The sequence below is a fragment of the Periplaneta americana genome, chromosome 5 (assembly GCF_040183065.1).
Source record: "Periplaneta americana isolate PAMFEO1 chromosome 5, P.americana_PAMFEO1_priV1, whole genome shotgun sequence".
NCBI lineage: Eukaryota > Metazoa > Arthropoda > Insecta > Blattodea > Blattidae > Periplaneta > Periplaneta americana.
The window spans coordinates 91,445,936-91,470,436 of NC_091121.1; the positions used below are offsets into that span (position 1 = coordinate 91,445,936).

The 24,501-nt window shown below is 36.6% G+C and overlaps 1 protein-coding gene across 1 annotated transcript in view; it reads right to left on the bottom strand.

Moving 5' to 3' along the window:
• The window catches only part of LOC138700427 (relaxin receptor 1-like), a 217,732-nt gene that overhangs the window by 16,171 nt on the left and 177,060 nt on the right, over positions 1–24,501 (bottom strand). Inside the window, exons 14-16 of the mRNA XM_069827044.1 lie at positions 9,778–10,010; positions 5,300–5,565; positions 322–550 (exon numbers count right to left, since the gene is read on the bottom strand). Coding sequence (XP_069683145.1) covers positions 322–550; positions 5,300–5,565; positions 9,778–10,010 — 728 coding nt within the window. The remainder of the gene's footprint in view (positions 1–321; positions 551–5,299; positions 5,566–9,777; positions 10,011–24,501) is intronic.

A 24,501-nucleotide genomic window follows, 5' to 3' on the forward strand; every position in this document is an offset into this window, starting at 1 on the left:
TTATGATCTCATATATTTTGTCTTAGCACTTTATCATTTATGAGACAATTTTATGTTGTTCAGTATGATTAGTTGTACTTCTAGGGCACATTACATAAAATCCAGATGTAACAGATGCACAGATGCATATTACTTACCTTAAACACAATGAAGCCAGAAAATTACAGAAAACGAAGTTTTCTCTTGTTCGTCTTCCTTGGTGCGTAATTTTCCTATTCTGTGACTGAATGTTTTACGTAATTTTTAATACCTCACTTTTGCACAATGACGTTTATGCAAGAGGCTATTAATCTTGCAAATGTTTTGTGCATGTATATTTACCTGCGAGAGCTGCAAGTTTGACACCGATTATAGGAATCCAGCAGAGGCAATCCGTAGCAACGATTATGACGAATCTCTGCGCCACTGCCTTGTCCTGTCTCTCCTGTGTGGACCGCAGAGACAGGCCAGAGGAACGCACTACGCGGAGCATTCTCCAGTAGGCGAAGCTGATGAAAAGCAGGGCCACTGTATTGAGTGCGATGAACATGGCAGCCGAATATTCCCAGCCCTGCGGGAGGAACACAGCAACTTAAGATCATTCAATTTTGACGATACCAGACATTACAACAAGTAATGAAGTAGGGTAAATTTGCCTAATACCGTGATACCCCTAATCTCGTGATACTTTCCTTTAATTGAATGTCAGTGAAAACTTTACCGTTCAATCATAACGCTGTATATGTTTCTCGAAAGAGTGAATTTTTCGCCTACTTTTGAGATATCGGTGAACAATCCCGCGGCATTCGGTGAAAAATAAGTATCACGGACTAGAGGTATCACGGAATTAGGCAACTTTACCCTACTAGAAATTCAGAAGCACAACTGAACGCTGACTAAATCTGCTTTCCATACAAAAGGCCTGGATTCAAAAGCCTACGAGTGCAAATATTGGAGCTGTCTAGCTGATATTCAAGGAGACACTTCTAATTCACTTACCAAACATATTTGGACCAGATTTGGAGCTAAACATATTTGGACCACATATGGAGCTAAACTGAGAAAGATGCATTTTAAAGTGCAAATAATAAATTCACATACATACTTATTGCAAAATATTAAAGAAGATAAACTTATGAATTCTAAATGACCAAGTGGACAACTTCAAATACTTGGAGTGTACTATAAGCAGTAACATGAGCTACTGCCAGGAAGTCAAAAGGAGGATAGAAGCTTTTAATAGAAGAAGGAGCATCTTCTGCTGACCTGTGGAAAAATAACTAAGGAAGAGACTAGTGAGTGTTTTGTGTGGCGAGTCGCATTGCATGGTGCAGAAACATGGACATTACGACAACGTGAAGAGAAGCGAATAGAAGCACTTGAAATGTGGATAATTATGGAGAAGAATGGAACATTTGAAGTAGACAGACAGAATAAGAAATAAAGCTGTGTCGGAAAGAGTGAGTGAAGAAAGAATGATGCTGAAACTGATCAGGAAGAGGAAAAGAAATTGGATGTTTCTCTGGCTGAGAAGAAATTGCCTACTGAAGGATGCACTGAGAGGAATGGTTAACTGGAGAAGAGTTCGGGGCAGAAGAAGATATCAGATAATAGACGACATTAAGATATATGGATCATATGCGGAAACATAGGGGAAGGCAGAAAATAGAAAAGATTGGAGAAAGCTGGATATGAAGCGAAAGACCTGTTCAATTGGAGGTTGCGTAAACAAGTTTACGCATCTGTCCCCACAAAAGGAAACCAGAGGTGTCAAATCAGGAGATTGAGGAGGCCAAGACATAGGACCGTCTCTGCCAATCCACTTTCCTGGAAATTGTTCAAGTAGCCACGCACACGATATGAATTTGTAGAGTACTCATGAACTTAAGAACACATACGCCCTCTGCCGGTTTAATATAGCACTGCATTGAATCATGACGTAGAAAAAAATTTGAATTTGTTCAGTAGTCATGAACTGAAGAATGCATACGTCCTCTGCCGGTTTAATAAAGCCTCTGAGGAAAATATGATATTAGAGAAAACGGTTTCTTTTGGTGTCCCATACAACCTCCCGGAGTTGAATTACTTTTCACTCTGTATAATGTAAGAAAATATATTGCTGATTAAATTCTGTCTTCTCGCTACGAACTTTTGCAACAACCAAATAAGATTGCTATTTACTCGTGTCAGCTGTTTTGTATGTATTACCACAGTCTAGTATATACAGTCACGAAGCTTGAATTTATGGGGGTACTAGGAACAATAGACTGTGCCGGTACTATTTCGCATTGTCTGTAATGAGGGGATAGTAACGATTCTAGTGGTTAGCAACTATCTATGATCACATATTTACTACGCATTGAGCTTCGTGACTGTATATACTAGACTGTGGTATGACGGTGGATGCGTAGGTCTACTGTTCACGTAAAAAAAGTTTTATTAGTCAGAATATACTACGTTAATAGATTTTCTTATACGTGCGACAAAGTAACAAATGAAGTGGCATAAACCACATGTCCCTATAAATATTGGTTTCCGAGAATTATTTAATGAATATTCACATAATAAAGCTCTCTTATTAATATACAGGCGTCTATTCATGAGCGACAAGAACGAGGGGGCGGCGGGGCAAGACGAAATTATATTCGTGGAATGAGAAGAACTTGTTAGGGCATGCTTTGAAATACGATTTTATGAATTTCAGTGAACCCTACTTCACGCTTTGAAAGTATTGCACTTTTTACGATTTTATTGTCATTAGTTGAGAGCATGGTTCGAGTAGCTGATGTTACACTACGTCGACCAAGTCAAAATTAAATTTATAATTAGCAGACCTGATGTAATATAAATCACTGTTCAGAAATTTACCATTGGCGTAAAAATATTTGTATCTAGAATTATAGGCCTATACATTTTGTTTAAAATTGAAAGTAGGAGCATAAGTGGCCTATGTCTTTAAACGCGAGAAATACCTGAATTTGATCAATAGTGGCAAACTATTATTTTATACAATACACGGTATTTAAAACATAACGCATAACTGCAATTAAAATTGAAAGAAGGATTTTGGACAAAAAGCTGAGACACGTCAAATTTTAGGCCTATATTTAGAAAGGAATATGGAACTAAAATATTTTTGAGACTACAGTACGACTCCAATTCTGTGGATGGTTTTAAGCGTACCGTGGCTTGGTAAACAATGATGATGCCAGTTCAGTTCAGACACTGAGACCGAGTACATCACAGACAGTAAAGCCTTGGTTTTTCTGAACCTACGAATGCGACGTGCGAGATGCCGGGCCCGTTTCGCACAAATCCGGACTACAGGAGACATAGTGAGTGGTTTCTATAACTGCGAGATGCGAGGTCTGCGCACCTCGCAACTATACAAAACCACTCACTATCTCTCGTGTAGTCCGGATTTGTGCGACGCGGGCCTCGCACCTCGGATCTCGCATGCGTCGGTTCAGAACAACCAAGACTTTAGAGATATCTGTCAAGCGGGACATCCTTAAACATGCAACAAAAACTGCAAGTTATTCGTCGAATTGAAAATGGCGAAAAATTCAAACGCATCGCAAGGAATTAGAAAATTATTGTTCCCACGCAATTTATAATGTCGCTGCCTGCAGGGCTAAAATTTCCACTGAAACTCTAATGACAATCTGGAATAAATTACTGACATATGAAGTCGAAAGGGCGTCTTCTGAATAAAGAAACCTTGTGTAAAATCCACCAGTCATGCTGCAGGCACTACTCTTACCAGAGCTGTTTGTAAAATAATATTAACTTTTCTTGAAGAGCAGTGTAAAACTATACGAGTAAGTTTGTTAGGAACTCGTTCAGTACTAAAAATATTACAGCTGATAAAATGAAAAGGAAAGCTGTATATTTGATAGGCTATATGAAGATGTAATTTGCTGTTAGTATTAAAGAAACTCGATGGTGTAGAACAGCAACTTCATATCTTCGTATATTATAAAAATAAATTTTAAGGAGAGCACAGAAACATTTTAGTATCTTGATAACGATAAAATATCTAACATAAGAGGATATTTAAATCTCTTCTTGTGAAGTTTGTGTCCGTGCCTTGACTTAAGGTGTGTTAGCAAAAGTTTCGGGAAAATTTCTTTATTGGGAATCAAGTGAAATCACATTGTGTTCATTAATGTTTTTCATATTTATTTGTGGTACTATCGTGATTATGGGTCTTTTCCTAGTGCGCCTGTCTAATTGAGATAATTTTAGTTTTGTCCTTTAGACATGCAGAAATTTTATACCAATAAATGTAACTTCTACTTCTGAAAAAGAGTTTTAAAATGTTACATTTGTTCGGGTCAAATTTCTGAATATTTTAAAGGAAAAACTAAAATTCTTTCAATCATTTATCATACTGCACTGCTCTCTTAAATTGACTGAGCATATTGGAAATTAAGTCAATGGCTTTCTCAAAACACGCTATGAAATGTTTCATACAAAACAATTTTTATCTCGAAAAGGAAGCAAAACTTGAAAATTTTATTAAACCTTTTTGGTCGAAATATCTCAAGTAATAACCTCCTGAAATTAATGACAATATTTAAGGTTCATTCTGTATATTTGTCGTTTCTATTGTTGACGGGTATTGAATATTGTTTAAAAACACATCATGGTGTCAGAAATGTTCATGTAAAATTTCTACCTCGGGTCTCGGAGAGATGTCGGTGCACAAATTCTAATCAAATCCCAAATCTTTCCGCAGTGAATATGAAGAGAAAGCAAGAGTCACTGTTGATAGTGATTCGTCCGTCGGATGGGTACGTTAAGACTGGCAGCCCCCTTGGTGCTATTCGACAGTAGGTTATGTGCCGGCACCGAGTTGCCCCTTCTCCCTTCCTCACCTCCTTACCCATTCCCTACACTACACTTACACGAACACTTACACATACACTTACCTAGTAGACCATACAACTCTTCACAGGTACACATCATGCATAACATGGCCCGCCAAAGTGGTGTGCAAAATAAAAGTGGGTCGCAGTCCTGTCATCTATCCGCAGTATGAGGAACCGGAATCACCGAATCAGATAAGTGAAGTGGGTAGGCATTAGATACATACACACATTAATTAATGTTCTGATGAGTATGTCTAAACGCGTAAAGACCTTACATGTCCTTCTACTTGATACGATAATAGGAACATTACCCAGCAGTTCAACCTTTCTAGCTGCAAATACATATAAGCACAACCATGACGCACTTTCTCACAGTTGCAATTTATTTTCGTTAACTTCCGTCGGGATCTACATGGCGTGTTTGGTAATAGTGACAGAAAACTTACGTCAGCAAAGGGATCCTGCACGTGGAGAGGCAGACAGACTCCGTTGCCTCCGTAGAACTCCTCCCCGAAGTACTCGACTGTCTCCGCGCACAGTGGGAGCGCCGCCACGACGGCAGCGACGAGCCACAGGACGGCCACCAGCAGGGTGGCGTGGCGGAGCGACGGCTGGCGTCTGTCCAGCGGCCGCGTCACCGACACCAGGCGGTCACGCGTGATCAGCGTCAGGATCAGCACGGATGCCTCGCAGCTCAGCGTGCTCAGGAAACCTGCCAATTAACATCCATCCCCATAATCGACAATTAGTTAATTACTCTAGTCTGTTTTGGAAGATTTTAATGCAGGCATGTTCAGCGCGGGCATTTCTAGACTTCATACGAGGTGCATGCTATTCTGAGATTCTACGTAATTGTTGTTGTTGTTGTTTTATAATGCCAGGCGTTTGACAATAAAGTCATTTGATCTCTTGCACTCCAATACTTTTCAAAGATATTGTTATGGTCAGCCACTGAAGCACAGATTTTGAGGTTAAATGCCAAGTTGTAGCTGATTTAATTGAACACCATATTTTAAAGTTTGGTGGCTACTTCATCCACACACAACCCCCAGAATGTCTGGAGGACCACACCTCTGTTGGTCGATGGGTCTACTAGACCTAGTTGGGAGATCTTGTTGATCACCAGCTTTCCCTCTTTAAGCCACTGGATGACAATTTTAGTGCCATAGCAGGTCAGCACTAGAAACAGAAAAGTAGAAAGAGGAGGAAGGAAAGTGAAATGAACCTCTAGGCCTCGAATGCTCTAATACCATTGGGGTCGAAGAAAATAAGAGTTCAGTCAGAGGACTGGATAGGAAAGAGTAAAGAGGGAATTATGTATTGGATAGAGAAAAATTATACCAAATTCGGTCATTAACTCATCAAGCTGACCAGTGCTAATTGATGAGTAGCCCCTCCCTTTAGTTTAGCTTGTAAAATTATGCGTAGTAACAGCTGCACCACGGGAAGGTAGGCATGGGACATTAGGTATTTGTCCAAGTTGGTTCCCTAAAGCCTTCAATGGGAAGGATTAATGGCTCTCCCCCCTGTATTCGACAAATACCCATTTGCAGCCATTCTACGTAGTTTTTGTACCTCATTTAAAGGCTATAAATTCCTGCGCTCAACATGCATGCAAAATGTAACGTTTATATTCGTCCTACTCAGTGAAGAATAGTGAAAATAATACAGAGAGAGGCAGCGAATAGTTAAAGCACTATGCAGGGGTCGTCGGGGAACAGAATGGCCGCAATCCATTGCTCGACTCACCGGTAAGCTCTAGCAGTGCTGGCGGGCGTTCAGTTTCATTACGGTAGGCCTAAATTATTAGTTAAGAGTTACCTAATGAATGAATGAATGAATGAATGAATGAAGTTGAAAACTGATGTAGATCTTACTTTTCATCAAAGCAGCTATTGAAAATGATATCCCGCGTTCTCAATACACACGTTGCATCGTCTTAAAACATTTAGAAACTCTGAAGCCTTGGTTTTTCTGAGTCGACGCATGCGACCTGCGAAGTGCGAGACCCGCCTCCCACAAATCCGGACTACACGAGAGATAGTGAGTGGTTTCTATTAGTATATTTGCGAGGTATGCAGACCCTGCATCTCGCAGTTATAAAAACCACTCACTACCTCTCGTGTAGTCAAGATTTGTGCGCGGAGGTCATCGCACCTCACACGTCGCATGCGTCGGTATCTCCGCCTCTGAAATTTCAGATATCACTCGCCTGATTTCATTCTCCAGGAATTTAAGATTATGTGGATTATTTTTGCACACTTCCTGTTTTAAAGTTCCCCACCGACAGAAATTTACGCGGGCATCTGGATCCCCTTGTGTTAACTGATGAACCAATGACACCTTTTAAGGAAGAAAATGTAGCATTTTCAGTTCCCGTAATGCCAATCTTTGTGAAATACCACGCTCCTGCGCCAATAGGCGTGAAAATTTTCTCAGGCTGGTTTCAATTCTTGCTTGAATATCTGCAAGCTTCTCCTCTGTTAATACCCACTTCTTGTCTTCCCCTTGTTCTTCTCGTCTTTTCCTCGTTCTCCTTGTATTTCCCTTGATCCATTTGTACTATCCTAGTTCGCTCTGTTTCGACAACTGCGCCTACGACACTCGGCGGCTCGTGTATCGACATGGTCTTCGTAAGAATCTTAAGGGTTTGCGATTGGGTAGGCCTACGTTGATGTTGGATGTGAATAGTAATTTGACCAACATGGCACAGTGAAAGCGAGCAGAAATAAACCAAGGTTAGATATCATTTAAATATAATATATAATAATGTATAATAGTATAATTAGACAAACTATAATAGAGGAAACTGAATATAAATAACAAACCGTGGTAACAGCCTATCTGCAAAGAACTTTTCTGAAGGTACAGCAGTGGCAAAAAAAAAAAAAAAAAAACCGAACCGACCCTTGTAGCTGATTTCAGAGCCTTGTTCACTCGAGAGTACGATAGACTGGTAACTAAGACTTTCGTGGTTCGAATCCTGCCTGGGAAGGAAACTTTTTTTTTGTTCCTTATTCAAATTTATTCCCAATACCTTTCGATTGCAGCGATATTTTACTATTTAATTAACTTATTCTTCCCAAAACATGAATTTTACCAATCGAAAAATATTGGGAATAAATTTGAATAAGGAACAAAAAAGTTTCCTTCCCAGGCACTCTATCGCGCTCTGGAGTGAACAAGGCTTTGAAATCAGCTACAAGGGTCGGTCCAGTTTTTTTGCTACTACTGTACATTTAACTGTGCCACATACAATAGTAAATCTATTACTGGCTTATGATCAAGGAGAGATAATATATAACCCTATACAGTAGGGGAGAGTCGGGTAGTATCGGACAGTGCGTTTCTTTCATCTACCACCATATGGTAGTACCTGAATGACATGGTTACGTTTCTCTATGCGACATCACAGAAACGTAACCATGTCAATCAGGTACTATCATCGTGTGGTAGATGAAAGAAACTCACTGTCCGATATTATCCGATGTCCGATACTACCCGACTCTCCCCTATCACAAACTTTAGATATTTAATAGGTAAACGAGAGGAGGAGTGTTCCTATGAAATCATAGTACAAATATTTATACATTATCACTAGACGAATGTCAAACTACAATACCCAATACTTATGTTCCCAATCCGGATCATTCGAAGTGACCAACTCGGTTCTCCCTTCCGTGTATCTGTCTCCCTTCGCTGTCGAAATTCCGAGTGACTGTAACTTAAAATTTAGCTATCCAAGAATACTCTGTTTTCGCCTCTCTTCGCTTACCAATGTACCTGTGCTGCTACGACGTAACGGATATGAAAGGAATGCCCATTGAAAAAGATGGCGTTGATGGATATGAGCCACAACACATCACACTTCTCGTATCATAGCACTATTCTTGCCTTGTATGATTGATTTAATTGAATTTCTAGTGTGTCGTGATTTGTAGTCCAATATTATGACAGCATACACAATCACATTTCATTTTTCGCACCATCCTCACGTAATTATAAGAAATTATATGCTGTAAAGCTATGCACCTATAGACATATGAGCACACTCACACGTAGTTGTGCATAAAACTATACACCTGTCAATTTTTTTCCCCAGCTGGTACAGATATATAATCTCTTGAACAAGTTGCTATTATGACTATATAGTCGACAGGATTCTTTTCGTTCCAAACATTCACCACATGCATCTTCCGACTTTACTTACTTCCCAGAGGAAGCCATTTTCTACTTCTTTAAAGTCCATTCCGTAGACAATTCTTCAGGGTTTGCCCACAAAAAAATTGTCTTATAAAATAAGGTCTAAGAACTTGAGGCCATAACTAACTACATATAATTTCTCATCAACAACTATACTTATTGGTTCCAAAGAATCCCTGTCAATGTGTGCTGCAGTAGAATCTTAATGAATGTATGCATTTCGTGTCTAATTTATCTGACTATAATTTAAAAACTAGTGCAATTATTTTGTGCGGTACCTCGCTTGAAACTCTCGTACTAAAGACAAGCTTAAAGAAAATATAAAAACAGAAATTAGGAGAATTATGGAAGGAGAACTTTCATGCGTGAATGCAAATTTCATAAAAAAAAATATATCAGGAATATGTGAATTCAGACGGATATAAGTTTGAACAACTCCTGTACCTGAATGAATAAGAAATAAGAATTGTGAGAAATAAGAATTGTGAGAAAGCTATCATAAATCAAAGTTTACAACTAGGAATACTTGAAAGGCAATGGGTCAGAAGCTGTTCAATCCATACCGACCACGCATGCATGGTTCGTGCGTGCATTCTCTTCGGGAAGCCGAAAGCGACGCTCTGTATATGTCAATTTAGGACATTCATGTTTCTGTTACGCTATGATTAAAAATAATTAATTAGGTAATACTGCACTATTATTAATTTATTCTAGCACTCACCACAGGCGTTGCAGACAGGACTATGTCGCCACTGGAAGTCGTGTCTGACGTAGACATCCCTGTAGTGCCAGTCTGCAGACGCTATAATCATCAGGTATATACCCATCAACAAATCCGCCAAGGCAAGGGTCTTGATGTATAACGAATGGACTGGATTTGGTTCCCGGGCCACAAGTCGCCCCAGAAGCACGACGGTGTTACCAGCGCAGGCCAAAACCGCCATAACCCACACACTGAGAACACAGAAGTTGAAACACCATTGGTAGACAGCAATGAAACAAAAGAGTGTGATCCTTTATACATGGCCATTCAGTAACAGATGTTACAAGAGTGCCTAATTACTAAGATTGAGAAATGGCTACTATACTTAGGCCTATATTAACTAAAAGAAACGCAGAGGCATTTGAATTGCACTTTTCGTCTTAATATTCTAATAAGAAACGAAGTTAAAAGGCACTATATATTGTGCTACAAATAGATATGTAATTAAACGCATCTTGAAATGATTACTTACTTATTTAAAAATGGCTTTTAAGGAAACCGCAGGTTCATTGCCGCCATCACATAATCCCGTCATTGGTCCCTATCCTGTACAAGATTAATCTAGCCTGTATAATCATATCCCACCTCCCTAAAATCCATTTTAATATTATCCTTCCAACCACGTCTCGGCCTCTCCAAAGGTATTTTTCCTTCCGGCCTCCCAACTAACACTCTATATGCATTTATGGATTCGCCCATACGTGCTACATGCCCTGCCAATCTCAAACGTCTGGATTTAATGTTCCTAATTATATATATATATATTTTTTTTTTTTGATGTACCGAAGTACATATGATATTTCCATGCAGATATTCTGCGTCATCATATGATGAAAGAGTGATGGAACGGAGAAAAATTCTCTCCGGCGCCGGGGTTTGAACCCGGGTTTTCAGCTCTACGTGCTCATGCTTTATCCACTAAGCCACGCCGGATACAACCCCGACGCCGTTTAGAATCGTCTCAGATAAAGCTCCATCTCTTGGGTTCCCTCTAGTGGCCGCCCTCTGCACTACGTCATAGATGTCTATGAACGCAGGACCAAAGTCCATACATGTGTTGAGGTGCACTCGAGTGAGTGACTGTTTAGCCGGGATCCGACGGTATGGGCGCCGTCTTAAATCACTAAAGTGATTTATTACGCATATCATATATATTTTGATGTACCGAAGTACATATGATATTTCCATGCAGATATTCTGCGTCATCATATGATGAAAGAGTGATGGAACGGAGAAAAATTCTCTCCGGCGCCACTAATTATGTCAGGTGAAGAATACAATGCGCGCAGTTCTGCGTTGTGTAACTTTCTCCATTCTCCTGTAACTTCATCTCTCTTAGCCACAGATATTTTCCTTACGTTTCTCTCGGTGCGGCTATCGCGATGATCGTTCAACGATGATCGTGTATTTCCTATGGAGCTGTTTTGCTTCGAGCGACTGCCGCTAGAGTCGTTAATGACGATCGTAGTCTTGAATAGTCGATGAGGAAAAAGTTGAATATAATCGTCAGTCGCTGTTGTGAGAAAGACATGCATCATGGGTCCTTCGTTTTCTGACGCGGATAATGAAATTGTTCTCGAAGAAGTGGCGAATCATTCCTCACTGTGACAGCTGTCACACGCGTCCTACAATGATCAAAGGGTCAAGGACAATATATGGGCTGAGTTTGTCAATAAAGTTGGAAAATCAAGTTATTAATTAAGTTATTTAAATTTTTTATACAGTCTTTCTTCATTTTTGAGCTCAAGCAGACGGTGTTTTTTTTTTGCTCTTTTCATCTCCTATGTATGGAGAAGTATTTCGTCGTCTTCCATCTCCTTAATCAAAAGGCATTTAAGTAATCTTTTACGTCTACACATTAAACTCATTCCGTTAAACACAATCTTCCTCTAGAACGATGCGATTGCGAATGAAAACACGCGACTAGTGAAAAATCAACAAATCGCAGACACTCCGAGGAAAATGGTAACCAACGATTATCGTTCAACGTTTCATCGTTCAACAATTATTGTTGAACGATCATCGCGATAGTCGCACCGAGGAAAACGTACCTTAAGAGTCTTATTCTTAAACACCCTTAATCTCTGTTCCTCTCTCAAAGTGAGTGTCCAAGTTTCACAACCATACAGAACAACCGGTAATATAACTATTCTATAAATTCTAACTTTCAGATTAGAAGAAGAAGAAGAAGAAGAAGAAGAAGAAAGAAGAAGAAGAAGAAGAAGAACTGAGGTTTTTCATATGATTCCATAAAACGAGTTATCAAAAGGAAAATTAACAGCAATCACCACACTAATTCTCCAAGTGAACATCAAAATTCAAGATGGAAAATTTACAAGATTTAAAATCCATTCCTGATCTATAACGAAAATCTGCTGTGGCCATGTTCAGACTGATTACTGATCATGACTGTCTTACAAAACATCTACATCGAATCGGCTTATTGGACTCTGCTAAATGTTCATTGTGCAATAAAGAAGATGTCATGTTCATGGAATATCTAAAAATCTGTGAATCTCTGGAAAATTTTATGGACCTTACATCTAAATATTGGGAAGCAAGAAGGAGAATGACTTCAGTGTTCAATATTGAGTATTAGACACGCACACACTTTCAGATTTTTTTATACCAGACTAGATGACAAAAGTTTCTCAACCGAATAATAACAGGCATTTCCCATATTTATTCCCGAGTGTCATTTATATTTGTTACCGGTACTGTTGCTCCAAGATATTTGAATGTTTGCACTTCTTTGAAGGATAAATCTCCGATTTTTATATTTCCATTTCGTACAATATTCTGGTCACGAGACATAATCATATACTTTGTTTTTTCTGGGTTTACTTCCAAGCCTATCGCTATGCTTGCTTCAAGTAAAATTTCCGTGTTTTCCCTAATCATTTGTGGATTTTCTCATAACAAATTGACGGCATAGACAAGAAGCTGATATAACCCGTTCAATTCTTGAAATGGTTACTAACAACAATTAATATAATTAACAAAATGAATTGTCCGTTGCCTAGAAACTCAAAGACAAATGAGAAAAATATTCGTAGGAAAATCTTTTGAGGCGATCCGGTATAGCTAGTCACAGTTTCATGTTCATCAGTTTTACTTCCATTTAGATGGATTAACTCTTTTAGCTCTACTTTCTTCGTAATGTCTTTCAATTTACATGAAATCCCGTCTCATTTAAAAATAATTAAATTTAAGTGAGAACCCGAAGTCTCCACTGAACAGGGCCTAAAGCCGTACAGTTTTAAAGAACTACAGAAAATTCAGACATATTACGTCGCCGGAAATGAAATATACCGCAGCTGATATTATAGAGGGAACCAGCACATATTGAGGTGAGTTGTCATCTCAGAGAGTGACTTCATATACCGCGGGCTGATGTATTGCTTAATTTCCTTAGCCGAATGCCCAACAGAATCCCAACCGCTCTATTTGCATCAAATGGTAGTGTTTCTGGAATACTTTTTGGAAATAAAGCTCATTTGAATCGTACTTCTAAGGAAGCTGCGTGAACTTTGAGGTGGAAACTATTTGTTTTATGTGAAACACAAGTTGGTTAGTTGTTGATAGTTGTATGTGATCATGTCGAAGTCGTGGTACAAATAAGAATAACGATTAGTTTTGTGCGATTCTTACATGAAAATAGAGTCGCTTAGATAAAAAAGAACGGGACTTTTCATCAATTTTGGGGTATCTGAGTTAAGAGTGCTTCCATATTATATGAACGATCCTTCATCTATACTAATAATAAATCTGCAGCCGAAATTTTTCTGGTAATTTTCGATTTTCCAAAAGTAATTGGTCCTAACGTATATAATTAACCACCCTGAAACCGAAAATTGTTGTTTGTATGTCTTTCTGTCTGGATATTTGTTACCTTTTCACGCGATAATGGCTGAACCGATTTATATGAATATTTGAATATAAATTAAGCTCGTTGTAACTTAGATTTTAGGCTATATGGCATTCAAAATACTTTATTTGAAATGGGAGTTATAAGGGGGCCTGAATTAAATAAATCGAAATATCTCGCTTATTATTGATTTTTATAAAAAATGTTACATAACAAACGTTTCTTTAAAAATCATTTCCGATAAGTTTTATTCTTTGCAAAAGTTTGATAGGACTGATATTTAATTAGATAAATGAGTTTTAAAATTAAAATAACGCTATCTAAGGCGGTGCAATGAAATAAGAAAAAATGACTTCGTCTATAAGGGGCCTTGGACAACAAAAATCGAAAGCTATGAAACATAACCTACAGAGAATGTTTCTGTGTTTGTATGAAGTAATGTCGAAAGCTAAATTAACCGATTTGTATAATTAATTATTATTTCACCATTGGAAAGTGTAGTTTCTCTGGATGGACATAATGCTATAATGTTATTACAGTAACTTCTGAGTGAATCGAGGACAGGTAAGATTAAAATACCTTCTTATGCGCAGAAAACTTAATAGGTTATTTTGTACATTCATTAAATTATGGTTGCATGTAATAACAAATAAGGAACATCTTAAAGGAATTGTCATTGCACCAAATGAGTGCTCTCTGGACCAAAATGATCGCATTTTAATTATTTAAATACAATTTAAATTAAATAACATATTAAACGATTTATCCTTCTATCAAACACGAATGTTCCCTGGATCAAACGCCTTATTTTAATTATGTAATTACTTTATATTTATTTCTAACAGATGCAGCGTAGCGCACGGGTACGGCTAGTCGTTTAATATGAGTATATATAAATATAGAAATTATCACTTGCGTGGAACAATGTAGAATTCTAGCGTTAAGTTGAAAAATGAGACTTGTCAAATGACAATTCTCCTTTTTTCTATAACGAAGTGTTTCACACGCTTCGAGATTCAGTGTTAAAAAATGATCCAACATCCCAAGATTCTGGGAGTGAGTTGGGACACAGTGAAGATAACCAAATTGAACAGTGTGTTACTGAGGTGTCACCTTGTTTATAAATACAGTGTAATTGTGTACTTTTTTTTATTGGGTTATTTTACGACGCTGTATCAACATCTAGGTTATTTAGCGTCTGAATGAAATGGTGATAATGTCGGTGAAATGAGTCCGGGGTCCAGCATCGAAAGTTACCCAGCATTTGCTCATATTGGGTTGAGGGAAAACCCCGGATAAAACCTCAACCAGGTAACTTGCCCCGATCGGGATTCGAACCCGGGCCACCTGGTTTCGCAGCCAGACGCGCTGACCGTTACTCCACAGGTGTGGACCAATTGTGTACTTTAACTTTTATATAATAATAATAATAATAATAATAATAATAATAATAATAATAATAATAATAATAATAATAATAATAGCGATAAGACAAAGTATATGATTATGTCTCGTGACCAGAATATTGTACGGAATGGAAACATAAACATTGCAGATTTATCATTCGAAGAGGTGGAAAAATTCAAATATCTTGGAGCAACAGCAACAAATATAAATGACACTCGAGAGGAAATTAAACGCAGAATACATATGGGAAATGCCTGTTAATATTTGGTTGAGAAGCTTTTGTCATCTAGTCTGCTGTCAAAAAATCTGGAAGTTAGAATTTATAAAAGAGTTATATTACCGGTTTTTTGTATGGTTGTGAATCTTGGACTCTCACTTTCAGAGAGGAACAGATATTAAGAGTGCTTGAGAATAAGGTTCTTAGGAAAATATTTGGGCTAAGAGGGATGAAGTTACAGGCGAATGAGAAAGTTACACAACACAGAACTGAACGCATTGTATTCCTCACCTGACGTAATTACGAACATTAAATCCAGACGTTTGAGATGGGCAGGGCATGTAGCACGTATGAGCGAATCCAGAAATACATATAGAGTGTTAGTTGGGAGACCGGAGGGAAAAAGACCTTTGAGGAGGCCGAGACGTAGATGGGAGGATAATATTAAAATAGATTTGAAAGAGGTGGGACATGATGACAGAGAGTGGATTAATCTTGCACAGGATAGGGACCGATGGCGGGCTTATGTGAGGGCAGCAATGAACTTGCGGGTTCCTTAATTTCCTTGTTTTCCCTAATCGCTTGTGGATTTTCTCCTAACATATTCAATTCATCCGCATATACAAGAAGCTGATGTTACCCTCTGTGTTATCCTCAACTTTCCTATTGCCGTATTCTAGAGGGAAGTTAAAAATTAAAGGTGATAGTGCATCTCCTTGCTTTAGCCCGCAGCGAATTGGTAAAAGCATCATATAGAAATTGGCCTATACGGACTCTGCTGTAAGTTTCACTGAGACACATTTTAATTTATCGAACTAGTTTCTTGGGAATACCAAATACAATAAGAATATTATATGAAACTTCTCTCTTAACCGAGTCATATGTTTTATGCCTAGATAAACAAAAATAATCTTAGGAAAGACAATTCTCTCACAGGGTGCGAATTAAGATTTCTGATGAGGGGGGAATAGAATCATGGATGGAGAATACCATGTAAAATTATTATTATCCTAACTAGCCGTACCCGTGCGCTCCGCTGCACCCGTTAGAAATAAATATAAAGTAATTACATAATTAAAATAGGACATTTGATCCAGGGAACATTCGTGTTTGATAGAAGGATAAATCGTTTAGTATGTTACTTAATTTAAATTGTATTTTAAAAAATTAAAATGCCATCATTTTGATCCAGAGACCATTCATTTGGTGCAATGACAATTCCTCTAACATGTTTCTTAATTGTTATTGCATGCAACCATTGTTTAATGAAGATTGACATATCATTTAGTTTTAATGTATACACTTTATATTACTTGCTATATGTTTCCATTGAATTATGGTAGTAACTTAATTTTAAACCCTTGTTTTTTACGTCTTCAGTAAATGGCGCTTGACCCATATGGTTCTGAACCCTTCAAATAACTTAAATAGTGATATATATTATAGTGATATATAATTATATTCCTTTCTTTCGATCTCCTATGTACCATTGCCATGGAATGAATAAATGTGTTTTTTCTTTCTGCTCAAAATTTTCATATTTTGCACATAGGAGTTATTGCAGGAACAACAACGCTATAATCTGAGGTGGCGGTGAAAATGTGTTGTTATTTTAGAAGTCTTTTATATAATTAGCTTTTGATATTACTTCATACAAACACAGAAACATTCTCTGTAAGCTATGTTTAATAGCTTTCGATTGTTGTTGTCCAAGGCCCCTTATAGAGGAAGTTATTTGTTTCCATTTCATTACAGGCCAATAGGTGGCATGGTTATTTTAATTTTAAAACTCATTTATCTCATTAAATATCAGTCATATCAAAATTTTTCTTAGAATAAAACTTATCGGAAATAATTTTTAAAGAACCTTTTGTCATGTAATATTTTTCATGAAAATCAATAATAAGGAAGATATTTCGATTTATTTAATTCAAGCCCCCTTATAACCCCCATTTTAAATAAAGTATTTTTAATGCCATATAGCCTAAAATCTAAGTTACAACGAACTTAATTTATATTCCAATTTCAATATAAATCGGTTCAGCCATTATCGCGTGAAAAGGTAACAAACAGACAGACAGACAGACAGACAGACATACAAACAAAAATCTCAAAAAAGCGATTTTCGGTTTCGGGATGGTTAATTATACATATTAGGACCAATTATTTTTTGAAAAGCGAAAATTACTAGAAAATTTTCGGCTACAGATTTATTATTAGTATAGATTCGATACGGCTCAACGCTTGGTCGCACTGAGTTGCTTGTCTTGCATCTTGATCATAATAATAATAATAATAATAATAATAATAATAATAATTATATCCATGAACAGGCTTAAGATAAGATGTGTAATTCCTAAGTTACTGGTTGTTGTCAGCTTGCCGGTGACGATAATACATCAATATTATTTTATATGCTTACTTTATACTGTACTTTATGAAATATACTGTACTTGTATTAAAACAATTATATTTTGTGAGATGGATATAAGTTGTTACTGGCTGGAATGTTAATATGAATTTATGAGAGGGGGATAATTTACCAATGGGGGAATCCCCTCCCGTTAATTCGCAACCTGCTCCTTACTCGTCAATGGCTAAGTTCATATCGTCGCTTAAGAACCAATACCGCGTAACTGACATTTTTGGTCAAAACTGTTTTTTTGCACAGATGGTACCTCAACTGTCGTCTGCATGCATTGACAAGCGCGGGAATTTGATTGCATGAATGGCCTGCGTGCGAAGGAGGGGGGTACAATACCGCGTAACTGAAGTCACGAGAAGTCTGTAGGAAATACCGCGTATCTGACAACAGATATTACGTCTACTCCCTGGCGCCCTCAGTACGGAAGCTGGTTCTCGTTACTGCTTTGTAAAATTGTGTCAGCAGTGTGTAATATTCTGAGAAGATTAAAGAAGTGTTCAGTTTCAATTATTTAAAAGGTAAATATAATATAATTATTTCACTAATGTCAATTGAATGTTAGTTGAGCTGAATTGCCGCAGAATCTCCAAGTTCATTCATTGAAATATAGTACATTTAATATTTTATTATTATATAGGCCTACAAATACAAGAAAAGAAATGGACAATGAATCAGACGACAGTCAGTTTAGCGAGAACGAAATCCTATCTGTGCTATGTTCTGCATTTAAGACGGGAGAAACTTCTGTGAACATTAACAAAGGTATGGCATAAGAAGTATCACAGTTATTAAACGTTTATTTTTCTTCAGTTACGGAATCATAACAGCAAACTTAATTTAAGTACTTAATATAAATAATCATGAACGGGGCCGCTAAAATAATTTGCGCTACATTTAGTGGTGCTGAGCTTGGTTCCTTCCATTTCCTCCGGTAGGAGGAAGATCTAAATTGATGATAATATTTACTACACATGTTTTTAAGCCATTTATATCACATTTATAAACACTAGTAATCTCACCTTATTCGTAGGTGTACTGCCTGATAATTCAAATGCAAAATAAAACCGTCCTTCTGGAAATGGGCTGCTGCAGATCAGGGATTATCCGTCCAGTGTTACCGGTAATGTTATGATCGTATTATGCAGTCTGGTATGATTTAAAGCAACGCTATTAAAATAATACAGCTAGAAATAGGATAGGACAGAAACTGAAGACAATACCATGTCAATGAGGGATCTACACCAAATTTCGGAAGCGTCTTCAGATGTAGACGACCGCGAAGAATTCGTGAGTGCTACTTATTCTACATCTTTACATTCGTCAGAAAAAGGTAAAGAGAAGAATCTACAAGCGTTTCATGGAAATTTGACAGAAAAGAAAAATAAGTTCAAAGCCACAAAAGGGTAAGTGGAAGAAAATGAAAAATAGAAAACTTAGAATAGAACAGGCAGCTTATCTTAGCTACAAGAGATCGAAAGATGGCAAAGTAACACATGATACGAAAAGAGATGCAAGGAATTTGGGGCCAGAGTGTAGTTATAAAATGTGCCAAAATTCGAAAGTAATGGGCTGTAATTTAATTTCTAATGAGAGAAGACATCTTTCAGGCATTCTGGAAATCTATGACTTGGGAACAGAGGACCGTTTACGTATCAAATCTACGAAAAGACCTGACAGTACAAATTCTGAATCGAGAAGAAAGAGAACATTTGTCTACAACCTAAAAGTTGATGAGAAAAAAATTCAGGTTTGCAAAAAGATGTTTCTGTGTACATTGGGAATTAAAGAATGAACTGTGCAATATTGGTTAGCTAATAGTACTGATGGCGTCCCTTCAGTAAAAAAAAGTAATGTTCTCGTGCAAAAGCACAGAAAAAAAGGGCATTAGTAGCCTGCCTAAATTACAGTCACATTATTGTATATAGAACCGATTGTGCCATAGTTTTTATGATAGTATTCCACACTAGGGTTACTCAAGGATTAGTTTTTGTGATTTCAGCATAGGCCTATAATTATTTCTTTATTGTGTTTAACGAATACTGTGCCTGAAAAATTATCATCATTATCATATTTTTATATGATTTTCTTTTCATTATTCGCAAGTCAGTCAAGTCCATTGTCAATAATAATAATAATAATAATAATAATAATAATAATAATAATAATAATAATAAAAATAATAATAATAATAATAATATTATTATTATTATTAATTATTTTATTATAAAATTATATTTGTCAGCAACGTTTTAGCAACAATTCTACTTATCTATTCATATACGTAGTGTGAAAATAAAGTACCTTGTATCAGATTGTCATTATTATTATTATTATTATTATTATTATTATTATTATTATTATTATTATAACAACAATAAACATTGAACTGTGTCTTCTTTTTCCTTTCCCATAGTTTCAGCATTTGATTGACTAAGAATGCAGCAATCATTTCTGGAACGTAATCTAGTGCTGATTCAAGCTACAGCCTACCGACCTTGACCTCAAGTCAGATGGTAGGACAACAATTCAGATAACACATTGACATATACAAGAGCACGAATAATATTTCCAGAAGGCAGTTTTCACGCAAAGAAAACGCTTGCCAGCATGTGTCCTGAAGCTGCTAAAGTTGCCTCACAATACCGCGTAACTAACAAAATGTAGTCAACGGCAGAGTTCCAATACCGCGTAAGTGACATGGCCAAATGTCTACGGCCATGATCATCCATTTTCACTCAGTTACAAATTAGTTATGCTATTTCATAGCCATACACCACTTTTCAAGACTATTGCGTTGTTTTTATGGTTTTTATTCGGTTTTTTCCTTCTCCTGTAAAATTTACATTTTGTCAGTTACGCGGTATTGGTTCTTAAGCGACGATATGTCAAACATTTCTCGACCTGTCACGCTAGATACACTGTGAACTTCCATTAAGTGAGGTTGGTACATAATAACTTCTCACATAACATGCTTGACAATAAATATACATCTATGCTTTAGGCAATATTCGAAACCTCGTCCATGGTCCTCAGAATGTTAAAAGTGCGCCTTAATCAATGAGTACTTCACTGTTGGTAATGCACTCGAAAACCTAGAGGCTCGGATGTAAGCTTTCAGCAAAGTGTCTGTTCTAAGTGCCACAAATATTGACAATCTGTTATTGAACTCTTCAATCCAAACACACACTTTAGAACATGCTTAGCTAAGATAGGTTGCTGGCCACTTCCTGTTTTTCATAACTTCTCCATGTCTCTCATTCCATTGCAATTAATTTGTGTACGTTGTCGGATTTTTATTTTATTTATCTTAAAGTGCATGTCGGAGTAATAAGAAACTAAGCTGACAAGGACAGTTGAATTCAAGTTCTTTCAAAAAGAAAGCAGAATATCTCAAATATTTTAAATACACGATTTAAATTGCCACTTTAGAGAACTGTTATCTAGTCAATATGTTGTGTCAATGTCTTTCATCTGTAACATTTCAAAACCTTTACAAATTCAATTTTAAGAAGATGACATTTTAAAGAAATGTAGGTTATATTTAAAGATCATAATTCTTTTAACAAATATGAGGGAATCTGAAAACATTCTCAATTAGAAAAGGCTGCACTACTGCTCACTAAAACTCAGAAATACATAGGCCTAATTTAGAAATCATGACAGAAAAAAAATATATACGGCACTTCATGGAAAACGTTCAATTAAATCAAAAATGGTATTGAATAATAGAATTATGAATCAGGTATTTAGTTCCCAGATTTCTTATAATTGGGAAATTACTTGCAGTGAAAGGTTTATAAATTCTAAAACATGTGTGACACCATTACAGGAACATTACGAAATGAGACTAGAGCAGAAACAGCAAAAAAGCCATGCCAGTTCCGGTGACAGCATATGGAGCAGAAAACTTGGCCATGATTAAAGACGGCAGAGATGAAGTTCCTGAGATATGTTACTGACCACACCCTCAAAGATGGCATTCCAAGCGACACTGTAAGACAGCGGTGCATATTCAAGTCCGTACGGGCTAAAGCACTCGGCGGGTGGATTGCTCTGCGCGCGAATTAACTTTCTTCCCCTATTAGTGCGCAACGAAAGCGGGATAGGGGTGCAAAGTTGTCCATATTTTATTTAAAAATATTTAAAAGTGAGTTGCGTTTAAATTGTAACTGACTAGTGGCTTGTGCAGCAAATACTGCAAACTAAGTCCATAAGAATTTCAAATAAAAATTGTTCAGATTTATTTTCAATGAAGAATACCAGACATTTTGAAAGTTATTTGCTTCCATAATAGTGAAACATACTCCCTCTGAATGTTTTTTTATGCCAAATACTTTTCCTTGAACCTATCCGTCTTCAGTTCTTGAGTTTCAATGCGAAATCGCAAGTAACAATGTCAGGACGATCAGAGAGTTTTTCATATTGGAGTAATGCAGTAGCTATTTCGGGTCATTGCGGATTGTAGGTGAGAGTTAAAAAAAAGTAAGGTTTGTCATGCTTTGAACAAAAGACTTAGCATCTTGGTATAGACGCTGCATGTTTCGTGAACTACCCTGAAATGTAGAGGGCAGAATCACTTTTTCCCACTAAGAGATCTTGCTGAGGTGATCAAGAGACTACAAAATCTTGTAGGCCTCTTATTTTATCAATAAGTAATACCTTTTGGTCTTTTCTTATGAATTGTAATTTTTTGCGCTTCTTCCAGACAATACTGCTCTACCAAATACTGCTGGGTTAATTTGTGTAACAATGAATGTTATCCCGTATATTTCCTGTAATATAGGGTGTTGTGAGGAATCTATTGCTGAGATGCGGAAAAAGAGACGAATGATATGACAGTGTTGTAGAATCTTATATGCGCCCTAAATAAAATTGTCCATCTTAAATCGTTAGCAGTTTCAGTGTTTCATTCGTTGCTGGTTACGGGAAATAAACTTACTCATCACGGTAGCAAGAAGTGAAATGGCCTTCTATTTTCCCTACAACAAAATTTGCTTGGCAGCGATCACAAATAATCTAATCGATTAAACCAAAGAAATATGAAATTAATTTTGATGTAGTTTAAAGACGCAGCTAAAATAGAAATCATGACTCATTTACTACCAAGGAAAATTACTGAATCAGACATATAAATATATATATATATATATATATATATATCACATCGCCATTAAATATATGAAAAAGACCCACACCACTTGATTAATAACTATAAAAGTATGTCATTTTTGTTACCTTACGTAGGTTTTATAGTTTTTAGAAACACACACACACACACACACACACACACACACACACATATATATATATATATATATATATATATATATATATATATATATATATATAGCCGTTACTCTTAATTATAGAAATGAAGATCTAATATAAAATATTCTTTCTCTGCGTCTACTTACATAAAACCCCAAAAAGTTTCACTTTCATATCATCAGTATAGCATTATGTGTTGCATTAACTATAATAATGTTTCATTTTTAATGGTAATAACGTCATCAAACATTCTTGAGTTTTGTAGTTCTTAATATCCAATGCACAGCTGTACTCGGAAAACTACAGACCAGAGAATCAGACCTGTAAATTATTTTTCATATGTTATAAAAAAATTGCACAAATAAAGATCGACATATTGGCATTATGATGGGAAAGAATCTGACCCATCTGAACTATAATTATGTCAGCTATCCTGTAGGTCATGGCCTTCGTGTAATAGCCTTGTTTATTGTAGTGTGTGTTTTGTTTTATCCTGAAATGCAACACGGTCGACTTGATGCTCGCTTCGCTTAAGGATGCGAACATCAAGTCGGCCGTGAATGCAATTAATTAGTTCTCAACACTGACGAAAGATGGATTTTGGAAAAAAGGAAAATGATGTAGGAAAATTGACATTTCACTGAAAACTACTATTTTTCCGAAAAACTTTGGGTTCCAAGCTTCAAAATGAGGGGTGATTTATTAAAATCCGTTCAGCCGTTTTCCCGTAATTTCCATTACCAGTTCAAATTATATATATACTGTAGATATTGGAATTGAATAATTTATACAGTCTAAAATATTATACAAAACAAATACGAATAGGCCTATAGGTACTAATGAAATTTCTACATTGTTCCAAAACTTTGACATCGTTTTTCTCATAACATAGGTTTCAAACTTAAGCTCTTATTGCATCCAGAACCTCAATTAGAAAAATGTATATTGTGTGCAATCTTCAAAACGGAAGTTTATTTGTTTTTTTTTTTTTCGATGGTAGGAAAACTTTTGATTTATAACCTGTAAGTCTATGCCAGGAATGGGCATTATGTTCCCGCACGGGCACTGTATACACCATCCCTTATTTCTCCCTCGAATATTCTACCTGTCTGCCTGTATGTACAGTAAGCAGAGGTTGAACTCTGTACCATAGCGTTCTAAATCAGGGGGTCTAGTGTGATGGAATATGTAGAATAAACTGCAGGTTTGGCTGTAATTTCCAAGAAACATGGTAACAAGTCTATTTTGTTATTACGAATAATGGTATAATTCAATGCTTAAACTGTTCACTTCAGATTTAAATAATTTTTAAGTAGGTTATTTTACGACGCTTTATCAACATCTGTGGGATTTAAATAAACCATAATAATACGAGTATTATACGGCACTTCGATCTTGAACACAAGAAGGATTTTGACGAAGATAAAGTTATAGGTAAGATTTTACAAATTATATTTGAAAATCCGTAAGTTCCATATAGGCCTATTAAGATAACTT